Raw genomic sequence first — 21,024 nt, forward strand, 5'->3', positions numbered from 1 at the left:
GAAGTCGCGAGAGAGAAGCGCGAAATGGATAGCACGTAGAAATAACGCGCGCGCGTGGCATGCGTCGCCGTCGTGCATCAAAGCCCATTCGCTCCGTTGTTTCCGAAAACCTCATCAAGTAACCAAACTTTCGACGTCAGGGTCACGGCAACTAACCTCGCTAAATTCAAAATTCACTAGTATATATTCCAAATTTGCATCTCAATGGCCCACTCGCCGGCGAACGCGTTTCCATCTCCCACGTAAAGAGAGAACAATATAATTTCACGATATAATGCGGCAATAATGCAGCAGCATAGTACAATAGCGTATGGCAATCACTACTTAATTTAGCGTGTATGACAATTACTACTTAATTATCGTTTAAGCACGAGTTTGCGTCGGCGGTGTCGACACGCGATTTCGCAATTCCGCGCCTCTGTCACGATTCGCTATTCAGAGCCATTAATCATTCGCACTATTTCCACTACAGTCTGTGATACAGATTTTGCAAATAATTATCGCTGTGTGATCGTCCAAATGTCCGATTATCGCGCAATTCGATATTACAGCTATAACATATTAATATCGTAATACGTTTGTAATTTTGTCGATTTTACAGTCGCCCCGCTGAGCGGCTCATTCAACCAGAAGTCTCGATGGCCGAACTACCGGCAGATCTGATACAAGTTGGAAACGAAAATCGCAAATACGAAAATAGTCCAGTTTTATATTCCAATGCAACGTATAACGTCCGTGATTTCATATCGCAAGAAGACAACGAGTCACTGGATAAGAGTTATGAAGACGGTTCTCCGAATGAAATATGCGCCTTTAAATTGGATCAGGGAAAGATTGATGAGCTCGCGAACGATTATCGCGTTGAAACGTGCGTATCTTCCAGCCGCGAAAGCTCGATACAAAAGAAATCTTGCAAGGAAACGGTCAAGAGTGATGGTACTCTCTCAAGGAACGAAAATGAATCTCGATGCAAATCGAATCGTAAGAGAAAAACACGTCGCAAGATACCCGAAGGAGTTATCATAGATTTTAGCAATGATGTTTATGGCACTTCCCGCGGCGGTATAAAAATCAGCGTTATTTCCATGCATAATCTGGTATCCGAAATGAAATTTGTCACAATACCAAAGTATGGATTTTCTTTTAAATGCAACAGACAAAGATAAATAATAAAAGATTTTGTAAATTCTTTGTAAACCTCATGTACGTAAATCTTTTTTAGGAAACCCGCGCGATATTCAATGTGGAATCCCAACCAGAGAAACAAAATAATGAAGAAAATAATCGACGATTCTGAAGTAACTGTGCTTTGTGCCGAAAATTGCAGCAAGATGAAAAAAACTCGGAGATCAAAACGCAAATCTGGAAATTATTCGAGAGAATCAATGAATAACATATTAAATAAGAATGTCAATACGACTGTCAACGCATCAAAAAAATTAGAAAATATATTAAACAAAGAACGTGAATTACACGTAGAAAATAATACGCAGTCGTTTTATATGCCCAACGAGATTCTTGATTCAAGGGGATGCTGTCATCATGATGACACGCCGGTTAATACTGATAGCGCACGATATCCGATATTGAACACAGAGCGGACATGTGTTGACGCGAGGAAACATATCGCAAACTACTGTTGCTCGATTTTTAACGACGAGCATCAGGAATATCACATTTGTGATCGAGAGGATTACAATGCAGATAGTTCCGATTTCACTGCGGAGATGCAACCTGATTGGACGGCCGAGTGCTTTCATCCTGAATATACCCGCGCGAAGGGATGTCGATGTTTCTACGACCCGAACGAATGCGACCCCGATATAAATATGCAACGCGACCGTTGTCCCCTGATGTCGCGAACGGCAAGATTGTTCGAAAATTCCACTCTTCCGAGGAAGCATCAAAGGGAAGAGGACGAGCGACTCGGATCGAACGAGCTCCGGATGGATATCGCGCCTGAATTCGCAACGGAAGCCGATGAATATTCTCCAGATGGAGTCGTACAGTGTATGGATTGCGACGGGAAGAAAAGAAGTTCGGCGAGCACGACCCGGAAACGCGTGGCTTCGAAGACAAGCGTATTCGCCGAATCCGATGGAAGCGTTGCCGAACTTCGCGATTCGCGCCCCGCGGATGCGCCGAGATGCGAAATTGATACACGTCCCGGGAAGCGCGGGTGGCAAACAACGACGACGACGGCAACGGTGGTGGAGAGAGTCGGCGATCGGTCGTATAAATCAGATCTGCTGAAAGGCGCTGACACGTGGGATGTTCGCGCGCGGAGAGACGACTGTATTGGGCGACGGCGTTGCGCAGGCCGCGTTTTTGCGGCACCGTCGCGTACCTACCAGCGTCCCAGCGAGGAAAAAGGCGAATTCGCCCGCGGAGTGGATTCAGAGTGGAAACGGGACTCCATTGAAACTGACGCCCAACAATTGGATTACAAATGGAAGAGAAGAATCGCGACCATAGACGCCGGTACACGCGCGAGGATGGATTTCAAAGGAAAACATGATTCCAGGTGAGAGTCGATTTGAATGAGATATGGCCGCATGATAAAGGAACCGCGCCGCTTTTCCTCTTTCTCCTTCCCTCTATATATCTCATTCTCTCGTTGTTACCTAACGTCGACTATGTCTAACAGATATAAATCGAAAGAGGCGATTCGTGTCCAATTGCGCGAAAGCTCGGAGATAAGGAAGCGCGAGAGCCTGGAAATGGTCGAAGCAACGTTAGCCCCCACCTGATTTTGGCGTATCAGCATACATCAATTTCCGATAAATAGAATTCTCCATTTTTTTTCTCGTCCACATTGCTTTGGTCTCATATATTTCCAAGTCCTGCTAACTATTTTTTATTTTATGTAACATTTATATATTCATAATAATGTTTTTATTATTATTTTTTACGTAAAATAACATTTTGGAGTTTAATAATATAATCTGACTCGCTCCACAAGCCCGACTGATACCGTTAAAATATTTTCAAAACGTTAATAACAATTGTTTCTGTTATATATTTTGAATTTGCTGTGTATAAAGTGTAACAAATCTCTGTTGCATTTCTTTCTCATTATTAATCAATCCAAAATCGATTTTTCTGGTAAATCAAAGTAATAAAAATCGTTAAAAATATGCGCTAAAGTTTCTGCGAATTTTTCGTAGGTCACAAACGAGGAGTGACAATATAAACGATGACGGCAAACGTCGCGAGACGCGCGATTACTCTCTTTGGACGAGTTTACAGATGGGCAAAATTTGGTCGCAAATGCATGATGCGTGTAAGAACGTCGTAAAGCTCGCTGCCACGAGCGTCGGCCGTGTTGTGAAGGATGCACCTAAATCGGAATGTTCACAGAGAAATCCCGTCGAAGTGGCTGACGCGACGCTCGTGAAGAGCTCGTCCTCGTGCGCCGGCAAAATATGCGGTGAAACGTGTCGTAAAAATTTAATGCGGTCAAAGAGCGGGAAAAAAACGGACGCGCGTGAAGAACGCACAATCGGGGACGTGGGAAAATATCGCGAGGATACAGAAGCACCGATGCGGAAAAACTCGTGGGCCATTGCACCTTCTCGCCGCGATATGCAGATGCACGCGTATCAAAACGCCGAAAAAGAGGAGGACACAAAGTCCTGTGTGACTTACGACGGTACGATTAGTAGTGATCAATCCTCTACGTATATCTACCTGTTGCACTGACAGAATCATCGAAACTTATGACTTATATTTAACAAATAACACGTATACATTTGGATCAACTTAAGAAATATATGCCATATTTTTTTGAAGTAAAGATTATTTTTTAAATAAAAACGATATATAACGCAACAACGAAACGTTAGTTTTTTTTTTACAATTTTTCACTGCTTTTCAATTTTGTTGGATTTTCGATTTTTCTGTCGTCTCTTTGTACCTGCATCTCTCCGAATACGTGGGCCATAAATATTGCGCTGTAACAAAAATGTATTTTTACGTCAACTACTAAATAAAATACAAAAAATGATAAAGAAATGCTTTAGTTTCATAAATAAATACAAATTTCTGCAGATTTGCGTTACGATAGAATGCAAATTAACAAATTCTGTTTTATTGTAATCCTATAATTTTCCTCTTTGAAAATTTCCAAATTTATACACATTGAAGACAAAGGATGCTTATATTTAAATTTTACATTAGCCCTTTTGCCCATGCGAGAATTTGCATTTAGATACGAATGCTTGTGCAATATTCAATAATCAATATCATAAAATATTCTCTCGTTTCCCGTGTACATAAATTTCTTGCCTTTGATATAGAAATAATAATTGCTCTTCTAGAACACGAACGTGACAGGTATCGGGATATCATAGAATTCTCACTACGAAATGAAACGTGTAGCCACGATGAGGATGTACATTCTCAATCCCGTTTGAGTGAATCCTTCACACATCTCGAGAACTCCACGTACCCAGAACTTCGCAGCAGAGGTGGTAGCGATGATAATCGAGATTTCGCGAGAGCCACAATAGATAAGCGGAAATCTATGAAACGTATTTACGAAGAAGCAAGATCCATTAAGCGTTATCAAAATTCCATTTCCAAAAATTGTATATGTTACGACAGGTCTCAAGAGACGCGCGTGCATTGCACCGATCGAAGCTCCGAGCTTGTGGCCTGTTACGAACTGTCTGTAACTGATCGCCAAGCAATTCGCGCAGATGTACCGGCTGCCTCGCGAAATAATCCGCTACATCATGAGTCTCAATCGACGAACGTATCCTCTCCGGAAGATAACAGACGAATGAACCCACCCGCGACGCCTGAACAAACGAGATCTCGCGAGGAAACGGAAACGTGCGAGAGTATCGAGGATACGATCGGCGCAGAAACCGAAAGGAGCTTCACGTCGGCGATCGCGGATGCAACGATATCCTTGTCGGAAGTAGATCCCACGGTTCATTCATCGCGGAACGACCCGGACGAACCGATAGCGTCGACTTCTAAATGGGAGACGTCGCCCGCTTCGCCGGAAAAATCGCGAAGGAATCGTTCCGGTTTCAGATTGCCGTTTTGCGCGACGGCGATGAAATTCTGGAGAAGGCGATCGTCCGTCGATAATAAAACCATCGCGCCTGTGCTTAAACGGAGCAGAAGGAGCATTGGAAGAAAGGAGCTATCAAGCACGGGCGTCACTACTTACGATAACGGAGTGAAGATTACGCAAATAGAGCCGTCTACTGTGCAAACCGCTCGAGAAGGCAATAAGAGGCGGGCCTACGTAAACCTACAAGTGCAAACACCTGACGCGATTGTTACGAGAATTTTATCGGAGTTTCTTCTCAGCGGCGAGAAAAAGAGGAGAGTGTTGATGAGCATAATGTTACAATCAGAATCGGACGACGACAGGAAAGAGGTGGAGACGCAAACGTCATCGAATGACCTTACTTCCGCGGAGATCAATATGTTTGGCTATCCGGGTAAATGTCCTCAAGGTGCGATCGCGACTACGTCGAAGACCGTGCAATGTTTCGTATGCGACAAACAAGATTGTTACGAAATAAGGCAGTCGGATAATTCGATCGCTTTAGAAGAAGCGTTAATCGCAGAGTATCCAGAAACATCTGAATTGAATGCTTATTTAACAGAGCAAAAAGCAGATATTAAGATTCCTCCATGATTTATGCACAAAAGATTTTCTTAATAGAGCAATTTATATAAATAAATATATCTATTATAATGTAAATGTTGTAAATAATTCTTTTAAGCAGCAATATGAAATTTTCGTTTGTCAGATTTTTTTGTATAGATCAATCTAGAGTCCCTCTAATCAGTCTTGACTAACTTGCAGTTTTGGCAAAATTCTGCGAGAGAGAAAGAAATATACACCTCTGTGACATTGGTCAGACAACTTCAACGTATTAAATTAACTAGACTACCAAAGACCAATCGATACCAATTAATGAAAATTTGATTGGCCAGACTCTGATTAGAGGGACTCTAGATTGATCGAACCACTTCGAGATATCGAGAAATCCAAAGTTTCAGTGAATATAACTAAATCTTAACCATATTTATGTGTCTATTCTTGGCTATGTCATATCAAAAATGTGTTCGACGTATCCACACCGAAATTTATGTCCGAACGGGAATATTAATTGTTAATAACAATGGAAACAAATAAGTTAATTATGGATCTCTCCTGAAAATTACAAAGTTCAAAATTGCATAATGCAAAATAATTTTCTTATTTAGTATGAAACAATATTGCAATTTAGCCTATTCAATATTAGCATATTCAATTAAATATATTCAATATTAGCAATATTAATGCGGTGAAACTATGTTCTATAACATTAATATTATTACGCATATTGAATAAACATATTATTAAGCACAGCAACCATGGCAAATAACGAAAACAAAATCGTGGATTCTGACACAAATTGCACTAATCAAACAGATTGTTTCGTTTACTGCAATATTCCAAATGCAACTAACGAAAGTTCATCAACGTCAGAAAAGCATAAGTCCTTCCATAAGATATTAAAGTATTTAATGCGCTCCACTGTGCGAAAAATACAGAGCAAACTAAAGAAATTTGATATAAAAAAGCGAAGTGTCAGTACGCCATGTAAATCTGAAGAAAAAATGGCTACTACTTGTACCTCATTATCATCGATTGTAGATGATATAATTAAATCTGACGTAGGAACTGTTGCTATGATCAAGCAAAAAATGGCCGATGCAATCACCTCCACTACACGATCCGGCGAGGTTTTTGATAAAGTTACCCACGAAAATCTTTCAGGCGTCGTAGGGCGCTGTGTACGCGGCGCATCTTATCGATATGCGGAATACACGGCGAGGTACGCGGATGACGCCGCGCCGGAGCATGGCTGCGGTCCGCTATGCATCGGGATTCAAAGCGATACCGTGGACGGGGAATTCAGTTTGAAGACAAGCCCTGACGCTTTCGCGAAAGCATGCGAGGAGCGGCGGTACGCAGACTTTATTCTCAAGGAAATTGCAAAAATCTCGGATGCTTTGACGGAGAAAGCGCGTCTCGTTTCCACGAAAGAGCAGGTGGCTTCGATCCTCGCGTCCGTATCGATGACGTCGGTGAGATATGAGATGGGAGAGGAAACATTTGAGAGCACAAAACCATTAATATCTTCGATCATCTACGCGGAAGAAGAACCAACTGCTGTGGCAGCTGCTGCAGTGACCGTAATGCAACCAGAGACGCTCACGGATACGCAAGTACCGGATTCGCGAGATTTTTCGGCATGCTTAGATGAATCGTTGGATACTGCGAGTATCCAAGTAATTCCATCGATGAAACACTTAAAAAAGACTGAAAACACTCGTACAGTATCACTCATGTATCCGGAAATAAATACTGTTACTACTACTGCTAGGAAAAAGAAAAAAGAAGACGAAGATTCACCGAAGAAAATTTATTTACGACCAACGTTAGACAAACGTGCCCCTGTCAATCCTATAATTATAAATTGTATACCGAAGCTAAAAAAGGATAATTCTAAATCTTTAGATGTATATCAGCCAAACGACATTCAGACTGGTGCTTCAAGACGGAGAGCCACTACAGTAAAAAATGGTATTATTGATTTCTCTATCAAAACTTCGCAGGTAGAAGAACCCGCACAAGTAGCCAAAGATATCCTTCAAGAATCTGTGCCACTCAGACATAAAAAGCCAAAATATCGAGACAAATATCGCATTAATGATTCATATATGACGAAAGAAAGAAAAGTGCCGCAGTTCGAGGAAATACGCATACCTAAGGATTCCGACAATCTCCCGAAATACGGGTGTCTCTCTTTCTCCCCACCTCAAACGATAAGATCTTCTATGTCTTTTAATTCCTTCGAAAGACCAACAATGAAAATGTATCAAGATTGTCGAAGTAAACCGCTAAAATGCCTACAGCCAACAAGACATTGCGAAGATTTAATACCACACAACATCTATCTCGAAAGACCCAAATGTTGCGATGTTTGGATTAGTCCGTGCTTCGGCTCGCAGAATGAAGCTACACGGAACGCTACTTTAAGCCCCACTCATTGCCGTCCCCTGCAAGATTCGTACGCAACCGAATACCGTGCCGGCTGTCATTCGAAGCCGCTTGATAGCCACGCTTCGTCCAGATATTGTAACATCAATGACTGCCCAAAACATAGGGTAACATTTGAAAATTCATTATGTACCAAAACGTATTTTAAGAACGACGCAAAATATTGTTATCCGCATTTAAATAATATTGACAACGTTCGAATGGGATATTATCATTGCAATGACAGTTGTCCAGTGCGGAACAGCAATCAACACTGCGGCAGGGATCGATCATATTACTGGACAAAGGGAAATTTATATTTCACGCATCCATGGACATCGGAGCATTTGTTACGACATAATTGATACTGACAAGGCAACATATGATATTTAACTTCGCTGAATAATTCGGAATCAATCGTATCGGAGATATCAAATTAACATGCCGCTTTTTGTCGCTCATGTATAATTTTTTTATGAAATTTACGGTACAAGGCCGGACGATGTTACGATGGGGACTGAGCAAATTAAAATGGATAAATACGCGACGTAATCTGTACCACAGCCTGTGACGTGCGTCAATCCTAATTATACTACATACTAATTTTAGTTATTAACCCGTATGTGCGAATAGCCATAAAGTTTTGCGTCCTGTCCAACGCGCATGCATATTAATAATTAAAATTAATAACGCGCTAAATATAGTCGCGATATACGTGCGGCAGTCGACGCATTGATGCCAGACAACAAGATGACGTATCATACGATATATTAATGCGGACAAAGTGATTATGTGTTTCCATAGCAGTTTATATACTACTTATTATGATGATTACTTTATGATTATTCGCTAATAACGAAATAACTTGAATCTGCATTTCGAGAAACGACAAAAATCAAAAGAAATACTTCTGCATCGCAAGAAAACGCCTGTTGCGGAAAAATTGCCAGTCGTGAAAGGACCGAGACAGACCGAGATCGTCTGATCGTTTTTTCATTCGGTTGCGAAGCTACTTAGCTTGGGAAATATCCACGGACAAGAAGAAACCGCCGCAGACGCGAAAGATCGTTACCATTTTCGCAAGAAACGCCAAACAGTGTCGAAAAGAGCTTGCGGGCAGCCGGAGAACTTTGCATCAACGGGCCCCAGCGGGGACGTCGTCATATCTTTAAGCGGCCTTCGCGGTTGGCGATTGCGGCGGAAGGAATTTCGCCAGAAGTTCGTTGCGAAGTTCCTTAGTAGCCCACCGGCCAACGGCCGAAAATCTGGTCTGGAAAGCGAAAGTATATGTGCGGCGTACCTATTTACGCGTGATCGGGAAGGTATTTATTAATTTCCTTAGTTTTTTTCAGTAAAATTAATTTTATGATGAAAAGGAAAATGAATAACAAAACTTTTCAGCTAAAAAGTTATTATCCAAGAGTTTACAGAGATAAAATGATGTCTAATTATTTATTTATACAATTAATTATTTATATATTTTTCGTATTCTGGTAGATCTATCATACAGTCAATCAGTCGAGACATGCGAGAAGACGATTCGGGAGAATCTCGTAACTTAAGCAGTCTTTATACTCGAAATACATCAAGACGAAAACTTCATCGAAGTTTATGGCAATCTACTTGGCGAGCTCTCTGAGTATAAGATAAACGGAAGAGTCTAAGCCACTCAAGGAACAAGTGCATCATGAACCACACAGGCAGTGTTAGGACATGCTTGCCGCTGTCATAAGCGTTTCGATCGTATAACGGGTAGCTTTATGTAGTGGCAAGACTTAACGTCGTCCTGGTGGATGCATCAGACAGGCGGCGTCGGAAGATTTACTATTCAACTTCGGCATCGTACCAAACTTTGCCCGCGAGGCGAAGGAAGTACGATATCCTTCGACAGAACGATGCACCATGCACCCGCCTTTCACGCTAAGTACCGCATTCGAGAACGCTGATGTCGGCGACGACACTGGAGGTTGCCAGTATGGAGTTGCTCTACGGGCGACGATAATGACAACGTAGAAGGCGAGGCGAACTGGCGGAGCTGCAACTGCGCTGAATTGCGCGAAGTAACAGCGAGGAAACTTCGTAACATCAGGCTTCGCGAAGACCATGAAGGCACGCTTCCTCGATAGGAGATTCCCAGCGTAGAAGAGTCGAGGAGGGTACGACGAAGGGTCTCCCTATAATGCCCCTCGACGTCTCTATCCGTCGCCTTATCACGCTAAGTTGATTAAACACAGGCGACAACACGCGTCCTCCCTCGGTCCGCAACCCCCCCGTTGTTGTTGTTACCGTTGTGCCTGTGTACCATGTCCCGTCGTCCGCCGGCTTGCAACCCGGCCGTGGCATCCACCTCTGGTCTGGCCCACCTCCGTGCAATCTGCCACCATGTAATCCGCCGGCGTGTAAACCACCCTCATGTAAACCGTCCCCGTGTAAATCACTGCCGTGTCCAGCAGCCTGTCCGCCACCGCCGTTGTACGACACGTCTCCGTGTTCAACGTCTTTGGACCGTCCAATTCCGACCAAGAACCAGTCCTATATTCCAGGAAACTCCGTGCTCGATAGTCTCGTGCCATTTGCGAGAAACACGCGCGACTCGCTATGAAAGACGAGACTACGTCAATGACGGTGAAAGGGCTGCTCGTTAATTTGGCTAAAGTTAAACGCGGATTGTTACCACGGAGAGATCTTCCTTGCAAGTGAGTTATACGATTTAACAAACTCATCCTTATAACATACAATGCTTTATGGCTGTTTATAGTATAGTCATAATGTAGCTTTGTTTCGCTTTTGCTAAACATTTATAGTAATATTACATTTTGGATTCTATTTCTTTCTTTTTCTCGGTTTTTAATTCCGATATTTTATTATCAATATTTTTATTATTATTATTATTATTATTATTATTATTATTATTATTATTATTATTATTATTATTATTATTATTATTATTGTTATCATTATTAATATTTTAATTGCACTAGTTTATGCTAAATTTTATTATCCAATTATCCCTTCTGAGTATTGTGTATCCTAGACCAGAACAAATTTCTTTATTTATCTATTTCTCTCTCTGTCTAGTATATGCGTGCAGAATTGTCATAGTATCACATACATTATACATTTGAATTTTGCTAATGCGCTGAATATAAATGCTCGACCTACAAAAGTTTTCTTTTGCGGACCATCACGGTCAATCGTGCGAAAAGACTGATATATATATATATATATATATATATATATATATATATATATATGTGTGTGTGTGTGTGTGTGTGTGTGTGTGTGTGTGTGTGTGTGTGTGTGTGTGTGTGTATAGTTGCGCAAATTCCGGTAGTGAAACGGGCTGCTTGCCGAGAAACACCGGTTTGGAATGCTGCGGTGTTGAAAATCCGAGCTGCGGAGGATGTTGCTAATAATTCATCGCTTTAAAGATTCCACAATCATTGCATATTCAAGAAATTAATAAATAAAACAGTTTACTTGATACAATTAGTCAATTTATTGTTTCTAAAAATAAATACGCAATTTATCTTGGTTAAGCATAATGCTTAATTTTTGCTCGTTTGACGTAAATGTTTTCTTAAAGATTTGACAATTATACCATAACCTAACGTAAACTGAATTAATCTGGATTAACATTGAGCAGCGATATGTAAAATTATCGCGTGATACGTGAAACGTTAAGGATGGGACTATTAAATTGTTTGCTAGACAATCGGCATTGGCCGAAACGCGTGCTCGGCATCTCGAAACTATCCGCTTTCGAGTTTCTTAAAACCACGCATTCTGATTTTTCGAATAATCAGTTACTGAGTCGGTTGAGAAAACAAAATATAGACCCCGACGAGATCCTCGCGGAGCATCATCGGCAGCTTGCCTGCGAAAAAGAACTTGCGCGGATTCTACGTAATCTCGACATCAGTTATCGGATTATGAAAAGGTAATGTACTTTACGAGCGAGTTACTTTGTAAGTTAACGAACCTGCCGTTACCGTAGGGCTTTTTCTTCTCAAAGTGGAAAATTCGCGACATAATTTCCCGAGGTCGATGCTCCAATTTATGTCGGAAATCACAAAACAATATTGTTAATTAACTAAATGCAAGGAATGATTTATTTGTGCTCGAATACAGAATAGGCGACGCGAGTAAATGCGTAGATTGGGCCGACTTGGTGATCGCGATCGGCGGCGACGGCACCTTTCTCTCAGCCTCGAAGCTGATAACGAGCAACAAGACTCCAATATTCGGCATTAATCCGCATCCCGGAACTAGCAATACCTTCACACTGCCGATCGATCATAGCGCGGACATCGAGAGGATATTCGAAAAATTGCGTACGGGGGATTACGTTGTCTTGATGAGAAGTCGCATACGTACGGTAATGACAGGAGAAGGACTCTATCGACAGCCCTTTCACGTGCACGAAAAGAGTCGCATACAAGGCGAAAAAAGAATCGAGTGAGTAAATTGGCCTCTAGTTTATTCTCTATGATAGTAGAAACGCGATTAACGTAATTTTTTTTTTTTTTTTTTTTTGCTTTATAAGTCAGCGTATTTTGCTAAGAAAAACTTGCGTCGAAAAAAGTTTTTCTCTTAAAGGGAAATCCATGTCATAAAGTCATTTATCTCGCTTTTCTTGCGCAAGATTGTATTTCACGTTTTATCTGGAAAATTTCTCAGTATTCCTCTCGGAGATGCAGTCGTCATTTTCACTTGAGTCGTGAAAGCGAGTTGGAGTACGTTATAGAATAATAGTATTAATAAATCAGATGTGCCAAAAGCGAATAGAGCCGAATAAAGTGAGAAAGGGACTTGCGTGGCACGGCAAGGCATCTCCTTTATTCACGAATGCCTGAAAAGGATATTTCTTCGGGGCAGCATTAACGTAACACAAAAAGATAAGAGCTTGAATGCTTTTTGATAGTCGGAGAATGGTTTTGCGAGCACGGCTGCATAGCGAAATGAGAAGTAACAAGGTCGGGGCGGAGACGCACGCGTTCGCCGTCGCCGCGTGAGGGAAACACCAGCGCGAGAAAATGTACCGTATAATTCCGTTAGCCCGCGCAGATAGAGAAACATTAAAGCGCCGGTCGCGAGAATGACGTCCCGCGCTAAACTTTTATTTACCGGCTATTCCCACGGCGCGGTCTAAAGTTGAAATAAGCAGCCTGGGTATCGCCGACCCCGCGCCTTCGTGAAGATGCTACAGTCTTCATAGCCCGGCCCGCGGCCTGGTCCTTTCCCCGCAACCGAAGTTCCGAACTACAGCTTATGCGCGTTATAACTTCGGTAGTTATAACTTGTAAATTACAAGGCCCCGCGTAGTTACGTTACGACTTGCGCAAGGAGGCCATAACTTCTGAATTCGCGCAAATTTTACGGGGCGACGCGACGCAATGCGGTGGAGCGTCTTAAACGCGTATCTATCGATTAACCGGGGGAAAAAAGTGTCGAAAAAGGATTTAGTTCGACGATTAGATTTAATTCGACATTTTCGAGCGTGAAACAATTTAACCATCGCACACTTGATATTCCATTACTCTCTATGTAGTCTATGTAATCTCTCTTTCGTAAACTCGTTCTCGCGTTCCATTAATTCCTTTCAAGTTTCGCGACGTCTCTCCAAAGGCGCGCGCTAAACAAATGAAATCTTCGCAGCGCACTCATGAGATCCACTCAGAGGAAAATAGCGGATGCCCTGCAGCCCCGCCGGAGAATTTTACCTTGGCTGGCATTAAACGAGGTTACATCTTGACGTAAAGCGTTTCTACCCCGGTGCCGATCGATAACCCTCATCACGCGCTTCCAGGTGTTCATGGCCGAATTTTTAGCGTCGAGACCGATCATGATGACGATTCAGGCCGACGACGAGGAAAAGTTCGTGATCCGTTCCTCGGGTATCTGCGTCTGCACAGGATCGGGTTCTCGGTCCTGGTTCAGGACGATGAATTTACAGACCGCTGAAACCGTTCAAACCCTCGCGGCCATGGCAACTGGTAGGCAACTCGACGCGAAAGAAACCTGCAAAGTGTTGCACAAGTATCATAGTAATCTTCTGTTCCCGCCAGGTAATTAACTACAAAATCAAAGTGTCTTCCGAATTCTCAATAATATTTCTCCAAGTAGTTGAAGATTAACGATAATATCAAGGACTAGGCTATAACAAAAATATTAAACTGATTACTAAGATATCGAATGTTTGCATTGCAGAAAATTTGAAAATGGCATATATGATATACGAGATGTCTCGAAGTTCGCTCTGGCCAAAGCTTATTTCGGACAGGCGAATATGTTGCAGAATCAAGGTCAAGTCGATGGGCTTTGATGCTGGGCTCGTTCTAGATGGCAGCGTGTCTTTACCCTTTAACGACGGTAGCACCGCATCCTTCGAGATCCGACCTGAATACTCATTGAAAAATATTATCTTGCGATGAATATCACGTAGTCATTGTAACTCTACCCCCTCATTGCGCAATAAAGCCAGTTCACTCGTTAAATAATTTCCGTCCTTCTCACGATAGCTCAATTACACAAAGAGCTCTTTTAACTCAATTGGGGAGAAGCAAAAGGGTAACTTCTTTCAGCACGTCTCGCTGAATCTCGGATGATGTAAGACCGACACGGACTAAAAGACCCTCTCGAGTCTACATAGCTTTATTGTTACATTTCGTAACGACAAATGGCTTGGTACATTTTGTTTTTAGCAGCGAGAGAAGCGGGCCACTCTTTTCTCCGGAACGATTTACTTTACAAGGTGAGACCCTTCCGCGATCTCTCGTTGTCCGTTCCCTTCTTTAGTACGCGACCGAACGAGCCTCGCCCCGGACTTCCATTAACCCTCGTAATTTCGGTTTTCACCGAACCACAGACATTCCTCGCGCACTCGTTGTATCTCGATGTTGCGCAAAAGCGAGCGCCCACCTATCTACCTATCCAGCTTCCGTCTAAGTGCACCGTTACGCTCGGAGCAAAAGTTGTGGGTGCTCGAAACACGAGATACCGCACAAAGCCCTTAGGTGGCCAGGTGGACGCCGACGTTTTCGGGTGTAGCGTCGCGTAAAGTAGTGGTAAAAGAGTTGCGGAGACGTAAAAGTCGTGACCCACGTCCACTTCGTACCGAGAAACTTTAGACTTTCGTCGAGACCGAGACGACAGTCTCTCGCCAATTGCGCCTCGGAAGAATTTCAACAGCAGTATTTCTCAATCGTTCGTATCACCCGTATAAATTGCAGCTTACATTGAGACGAAACTAAGGGAATCGAATCCTTTTAGACTCGATCTGTCCGTCGCGTCGGAGAGATAAGATCTCGACTTCTCTCGCAATTATTTCTACGTGAACGACTGTTCTGAAATTTCAAATGCCGTCAAATGTAATTCTGCAAATGTTTATTGCTCTGTATATTTTTATATTTATTTATACGTCCGTCCACGATCCATTCTATTTTAGCATTAATTGTCACGCGCACACACTTCGGGTGTGGGAAAAAAACCACGATATTAAACGGTCTGAGTGGGCTTTCCAATCGGATTTCGGTGAACGGCCGAGCCATTCTCATTAATCCTTGCGAAAGCCCCAATCTGTAAGAACAATGGTCATCCATCCCAGACAGTCTCATGGAGGACAAACAAATGTACGGGCAACCGGGAATAACGGGCGACCCTTTGTACTTCGTAATTGAACGTCGTCGTCTTCCACCGAACTTTTCGACGATGTCATCTCGACGAAGATTAGACGAAAACGGGCGAGAAAAAACCGCGGCGAATTTTATAACGTTCTCGTCTATTATCCGACGGACAAGGCATAGCTTTCAATCATGCGTCGAGTTTCCACGGTGTGCGTTGTATCACGCCTCTCTTTGATTTAAAAAACAATGCTCGCTTGTTACAGCAACAACGCGCGAGCAACAAATACAGCTTTGATATCGCCGACACAATATCGGCTCGTTATCGATATCACGCAGCATAATTAATTAATAATTCTCTCGATATTACCGCGTAATAATGATTTAAAACGAACGCACAATAGAATGCTTTAACAATCAGTGATGCGTCATTACGATTATAAACATATTAATGAAGCAAAGCGTTAACCCGGGATTACCGCTCGCGGCGGCGGCGGCGCGAAGAGACGCAGAATATGCCTGCGCGGAGAGAGTTCATGCGCGGGCGCGGTTACGCAAACGCGATACGCGCGGTGATATGTATACGCGTGTTTATAAAATAAATAATATTTTCGATGCATATATATACGGTGTATTCGCGCGTGTAGGCAAACTCGCGCCGCGCCGCGTGCTTGCGTAATCGCAAAAATCAATATTATCGTCACGGATTCGCGGGTCGCGCTTCACCTCCACCGCCGCGCCTCGACATTTCGCTGCGGCCGAAATCGTGGGCGCCGCTCTTCCCCTCTCGCCGTGCTCTTCGAGCCGTATAAATTCGTCAACCGATGACCGGTTCGCGGCCATTTTACCCTTATCCGAAGATTTAGCTTCCTTCGAAGCGGACTGGCGGCGGTAATAGTGGTTCGCGAGATTTATTAGCGGATTCATGGGCGGGACGTTAATTCGAGGAAGAGCTCGGAGCACGGCGGTCGGGGAATCGTCGAGCGAAATGGCGAAACGAGAAAGAAGAATGAGAAGACGGGAAACGGGCGGGTAACCGGTGCAAGTGGCGGAAGCCACGAAAGGGGGGCGGCGGAAAGAGAGGACCACCGAAGCCGCTCGACACACGCATAAAGCGGACCGATGAGAGGCGGATTCGCGGATGTGCCTTTTTGCGTGGCAACGCAAACGCTATCTCCCTTTTTTTTTCCTCCGGCTTTAATCCCCGCACCAGTTGTAATTTGATCCGCCTTTGTAACGACCGCTGCCACCCGCGCATCGTGTGCATGTGCATCCGTCCGCTTCCGCTTTGCACGCGGAAAAACGTCGCGCACGCGGGTGACTGCCGCAAAGCGTAGGCGGAATAATGACGGTTAATGAAAATATAAAAGGGCTAACGCGACCGGCGCGCGGCGGAGCGAAGCGCGTTTCGCCCTGTCGTCGAGCCCGCGAGACGCGAAGTGACGAAAAAGCGGGAAATAACGGCGGCGATTAATCGCTGCGTTTAATGCGCTTTGATCGATCCACTTTGTCATTCCTCTCTCGCATTTTCGTTCGAGATGCGTAAAAATGGCTACATCGTCGAGGTAGTTGAGGGCCATTTGCACCGTCGCTTTATCGATATTGAGGGGTGACGATACCTTCCGGTATCGTAAGCGAAAAAATAAATTGGATCATAAACGGTAAGAAATTTTTCAAGAGCTCTCTCCGTCTCCGACTATCCTCTCCATTTAATCCTCGATCTCACGCTGCACGCCCTCGGCAAGTCAATCCGAATGGGACATTCCGCGGCGGCGTTTTTCCCCGCGTACAAACGAGCTTCATCGTCAAATTTGCTTAGCGTATCAAGAGCCGCCACGTGCACGCTCGGCTGCCTGCCTACATTTTAAGGCTCATACCCCGCGGAGATTTTTCAACTGTGAAAAACGAGCGTAACGTGCGCTTTATAGTTACCGGGGTTACGTGCAAACGTCGCGTCCCGCGGGCTTCATAATTAGGCGATAACTTATCGGGGAGGCGTTTTCGCGCGCGCGCGCTTGCCGCTGCCACCACCGCGCCGGGAGTCAACCCGGCCGTCGCGACACCCCGTCGACAGAAGCGGAAAGGCGGACAAAAAGACGGCCATCGAAAGACAGCGAGCGCGCTTCATTTCCTGTCTGTCGCGCCCAGCGAATTTTCGCTCGGCAATTTGCCGAAGCGACGATTTCAAGTTTCCCTTCCGGCCGCCCTCCGTCTTTCCTCCGCGAAGAAACGGCGAAGGAAACTCAATTACGCGATCGGTTACACGAATATTTTGTATGCGCTATCGATACTTTGAACGATATTCGCTATATTCCGATATGGCTCGTTTCGTTGCTCCAGAACCACGGCGAAACATTCTCTGTTCCTTCTCCTTCTCCTCCTTCTCCTTCTCTTTTCTATGATGCGTATAATTATCGCGTCACGCTCTTGCTCCCCTCGTTTCTCTCGAGCCACCGACGTCGCTTCCAATGAAGCGAACTTCTGATTTTATTGGTACGGCGAGTTGTGCAGGAGCCGCGAAGCGAAAGGAACCGGAGATTGTCGCGCAAATGAATTTGAAGTATTGCCGTTCCACATCCCTCTCACCTGTCTCCGGTGGATCGGCGCTCTTTCCAACTTTCCATTATCTTACCTTTCGTTCGTGCTTTTACTTGCGCTTTACGCGCGGAATGGTCCCGCCAGGTACGATCCTTTTTCTCCTTCCGATTCCTTCTTTTACTATGTCTTTTTTATCCTTCCCCTCTCTCTCTTTCTTTCTCTCTCTCTCTCGGTTTCTCTTTCTCTAGAACGAGCAGTTGGATCGATCCACCAAGCCACATTTCGAGTTCAGCGACCGTATATACGAATTCACTCGGTACACCGATAAATCGGAGAGAATCGAAAATCGTAATAAAATTACCGACAGTAACATCTTCCGTGGATGTCGAACAAGTGATCGTCGTCTCGCGAAGCCGATGACGTTGGTTTCCTGGCGCAAGCAACGGAAGCAGGGAAGATCATTCTAACAAGATTGAAAATTCGTATAGTAGTGCTCGAAATTACGTTTTAAAGCCAATTGTGGATCCTCAATCCGTAAAACACGCTCTTAAAAATAACGAAACTAGTTTGAAAGCACATTGAGGTCTAATCATGGTATCTTTAGCTGATTAATTTCCAGAAGCTGCCGGAAAAGTCGCATTGACCGTTTCCCCTTTCGCGAAACAGCTCAACTCTCGTTTCTCTCGCGTATCAAGAGTCCTTCCCAAGTTTTCAGGCCAAGTACAATAATATTATCACTGAGTTAAGTCATCTCGCAGTATAGTCGCAAAGAATTCCCATTAAAGGGTTTCAAAGGATAATGCCGCGAGGGGGGGAAGATTCCGCCCGAAACTCAAGTTAAATTATCGCGGAGTGTGTTTGTTCCATTTTCTGCGCCAGCACTGCCGAGCTGAAAGGAACGCGCAGCCTTTTGACCTGAATACTCGAGGAGCGCCGTTTTAGCTGCATATAATGTCACTAAATAAGGGCATTAAACAGGTTATTCCATCACGTCGCGATTAAGCAGCGACACGGTGCGATTTATAACGATTATCGGAAACTAGAATATATGTCGCTCCGTCTCGCAGAAAATATTATTCTGCAGCTGAGGAAACGGGCCGTGAATAAAATACAAAATTGCGTTTATAAGTTAATTTTCCTTACCCGCCGGAAACTTTTACCGTTCATTTTATTACGGCCGTTCGGCCGTAATAAAACTAATCACACTCTTTAATTATCGTAATCCCGGACATTATTCCATGCTGTTAAGCTCGGCACTAATCATCCGATGTGAAGCGATTCCGTTTATCCGCTATGAGCGGAAAACGTACGCTCTCCGCAGCGGAATAGGTGATCCAGTGAACGGCCAGCCACTGGCGGACAATCGGGTCGATTATTCCGTGGTCATGATATAAAATGATATAATTATTATTTTCTTTTTTTTTTTAATAAAGACATGAAATGTTAGAGGATATATTTTACGGAGGAATCATATTTTACACGTGATATTTACGCTTGGCAAAAGAAACTCGTATTATCCACCAATATTCTTTAACCGTCGTTCGTTGGTATGTTTACTGGTATTCTATGGCCTTCAATTTCCTTCGTATCGAGGCCCGCGGCTATTCCGCAGTATCGTAAATCGCAAAACGCATCTAGTTGCCAGAGAGAGAGAGAGAACGAGAGAGAGAAAGAGAGAAAATTAAAGTTAAAAGCAAACAGGCTGCGAGCGGGAGAAAGCGAGGTCGGCCGGGCCCGAACCTCCCTTTTAAAACGCTCCCCGTGGTGAAATAAATTGGCGCCGGCGTGTTTACACGTTAGGGCGAAATTAAAATTCCTGAAGTGTTGCGAGGTAGCTCCCGTCGCTCCCGAGGTAGGAAGAGGCGGAAGAGCAGTGCCGGCGAGAGCGGCTAGCCGCGAGAGGAAAGGGGATGAGGACAGAAAAGGTGTATGAGCAGTGGGAGAGGACGCGGGCGTCGACGGGCGGATGCCCGAAGGAGAAATGTGTTTAATTAATGACCGGACTAATTAAAAGCCCAAAGAAAAATACACTTGCGCAGAATCCAGGGTGGCGCGGGATAAGGGCCGCGCTAAAACACTCGTTCGGTGTTAATGCACAAAAGCGTCGCGCCGGCGACGGTGACGACGAAGGAAAGAATGGAAACGAGTCGGCTAATAAGTTCGTCCTGTTTCAATTATCTCGACATCCGGTCGTATGTTGGTCGCGTTTGTATGATATCCTGCAAAGTGAGCGCGAAGAATCGTCGGGAAATTTACAAGATTGTATCGCGTGTGCAAGTAAAATGATTTTGTATCATTAACACGTGCCGATTTTGTCGAAACACGAATTTTGATTTTGCTCTCTATAGAATACAACTAGAATAGCAACGAGACAAAATACCGATTGCAAATTTATAACTTCGAAGCGTCGGTGCAATTTCGAAGTTCCGCCCGTATCGGATCCTTGCATTTCGCAAGTTCGAAAATTGCTTTGTCTCAAACTGGATTTCCTTACTCGTATCGATCGAGCCTTATCGGGGCTCGATTCGCGTGTGCGCGTTCTATTAGGCTCCCACCTTCCACCTTCACCCTTAGTATAATGATCATACTACGGTTTACCAATGAACAAACGAACACATCCTGTTAATGTATGAATCTTGCAGGGAGCAAACGCAGGGTTCCCTCAGATACAAACACATGCATCCACATGTGTATGCACCTGACACCGCTGAGTACACATATCCGCGCGGCGCGCATATTATGCGCTCTAAGGTACGGTAGTTCTAATTAAATAATTAATGGGTCGTCTATATCGCGAAACTCGGAAGA

General features: G+C 44.0%; 2 protein-coding genes across 2 annotated transcripts; both read left to right on the plus strand.

Moving 5' to 3' along the window:
• The first annotated feature begins 608 nt into the window (after window positions 1–608).
• On the plus strand, window positions 609–3,946 carry LOC139814831 (uncharacterized). The gene is given in 5 exon segments (XM_071781324.1): window positions 609–1,129; window positions 1,223–2,524; window positions 2,648–2,734; window positions 3,168–3,681; window positions 3,684–3,946. Coding segments are annotated over 5 exon segments (2,445 nt in total). The 5' UTR covers window positions 609–638; the 3' UTR covers window positions 3,735–3,946.
• Window positions 3,947–11,583: 7,637 nt separating this feature from the next.
• Window positions 11,584–14,494, plus strand: LOC139814641 (NAD kinase 2, mitochondrial). Its single transcript, XM_071781070.1, has 5 exons — window positions 11,584–11,996; window positions 12,188–12,514; window positions 13,715–13,799; window positions 13,866–14,124; window positions 14,267–14,494. The coding sequence occupies exons 1-5, from the start codon at window positions 11,743–11,745 to the stop codon at window positions 14,488–14,490; spliced, it is 1,149 nt and encodes a 382-aa protein (XP_071637171.1). The 5' UTR covers window positions 11,584–11,742; the 3' UTR covers window positions 14,491–14,494.
• Window positions 14,495–21,024: the final 6,530 nt, after the last annotated feature.

The sequence above is a fragment of the Temnothorax longispinosus genome, chromosome 6 (genome assembly GCF_030848805.1).
Source record: "Temnothorax longispinosus isolate EJ_2023e chromosome 6, Tlon_JGU_v1, whole genome shotgun sequence".
Classification (NCBI taxonomy): domain Eukaryota; kingdom Metazoa; phylum Arthropoda; class Insecta; order Hymenoptera; family Formicidae; genus Temnothorax; species Temnothorax longispinosus.

Coding starts and splice junctions, on each gene's coding strand:
- LOC139814641 (XM_071781070.1), top strand. CDS start 11,743: ATGGGACTATTAAATTGTTTGCTAGACAATCGGCATTGGCCGAAACGC. Junction 11,997..12,187: donor AGTTATCGGATTATGAAAAG/GTAATGTACTTT, acceptor GCTCGAATACAG/AATAGGCGACGCGAGTAAAT. Junction 13,800..13,865: donor CTTGGCTGGCATTAAACGAG/GTTACATCTTGA, acceptor ACGCGCTTCCAG/GTGTTCATGGCCGAATTTTT.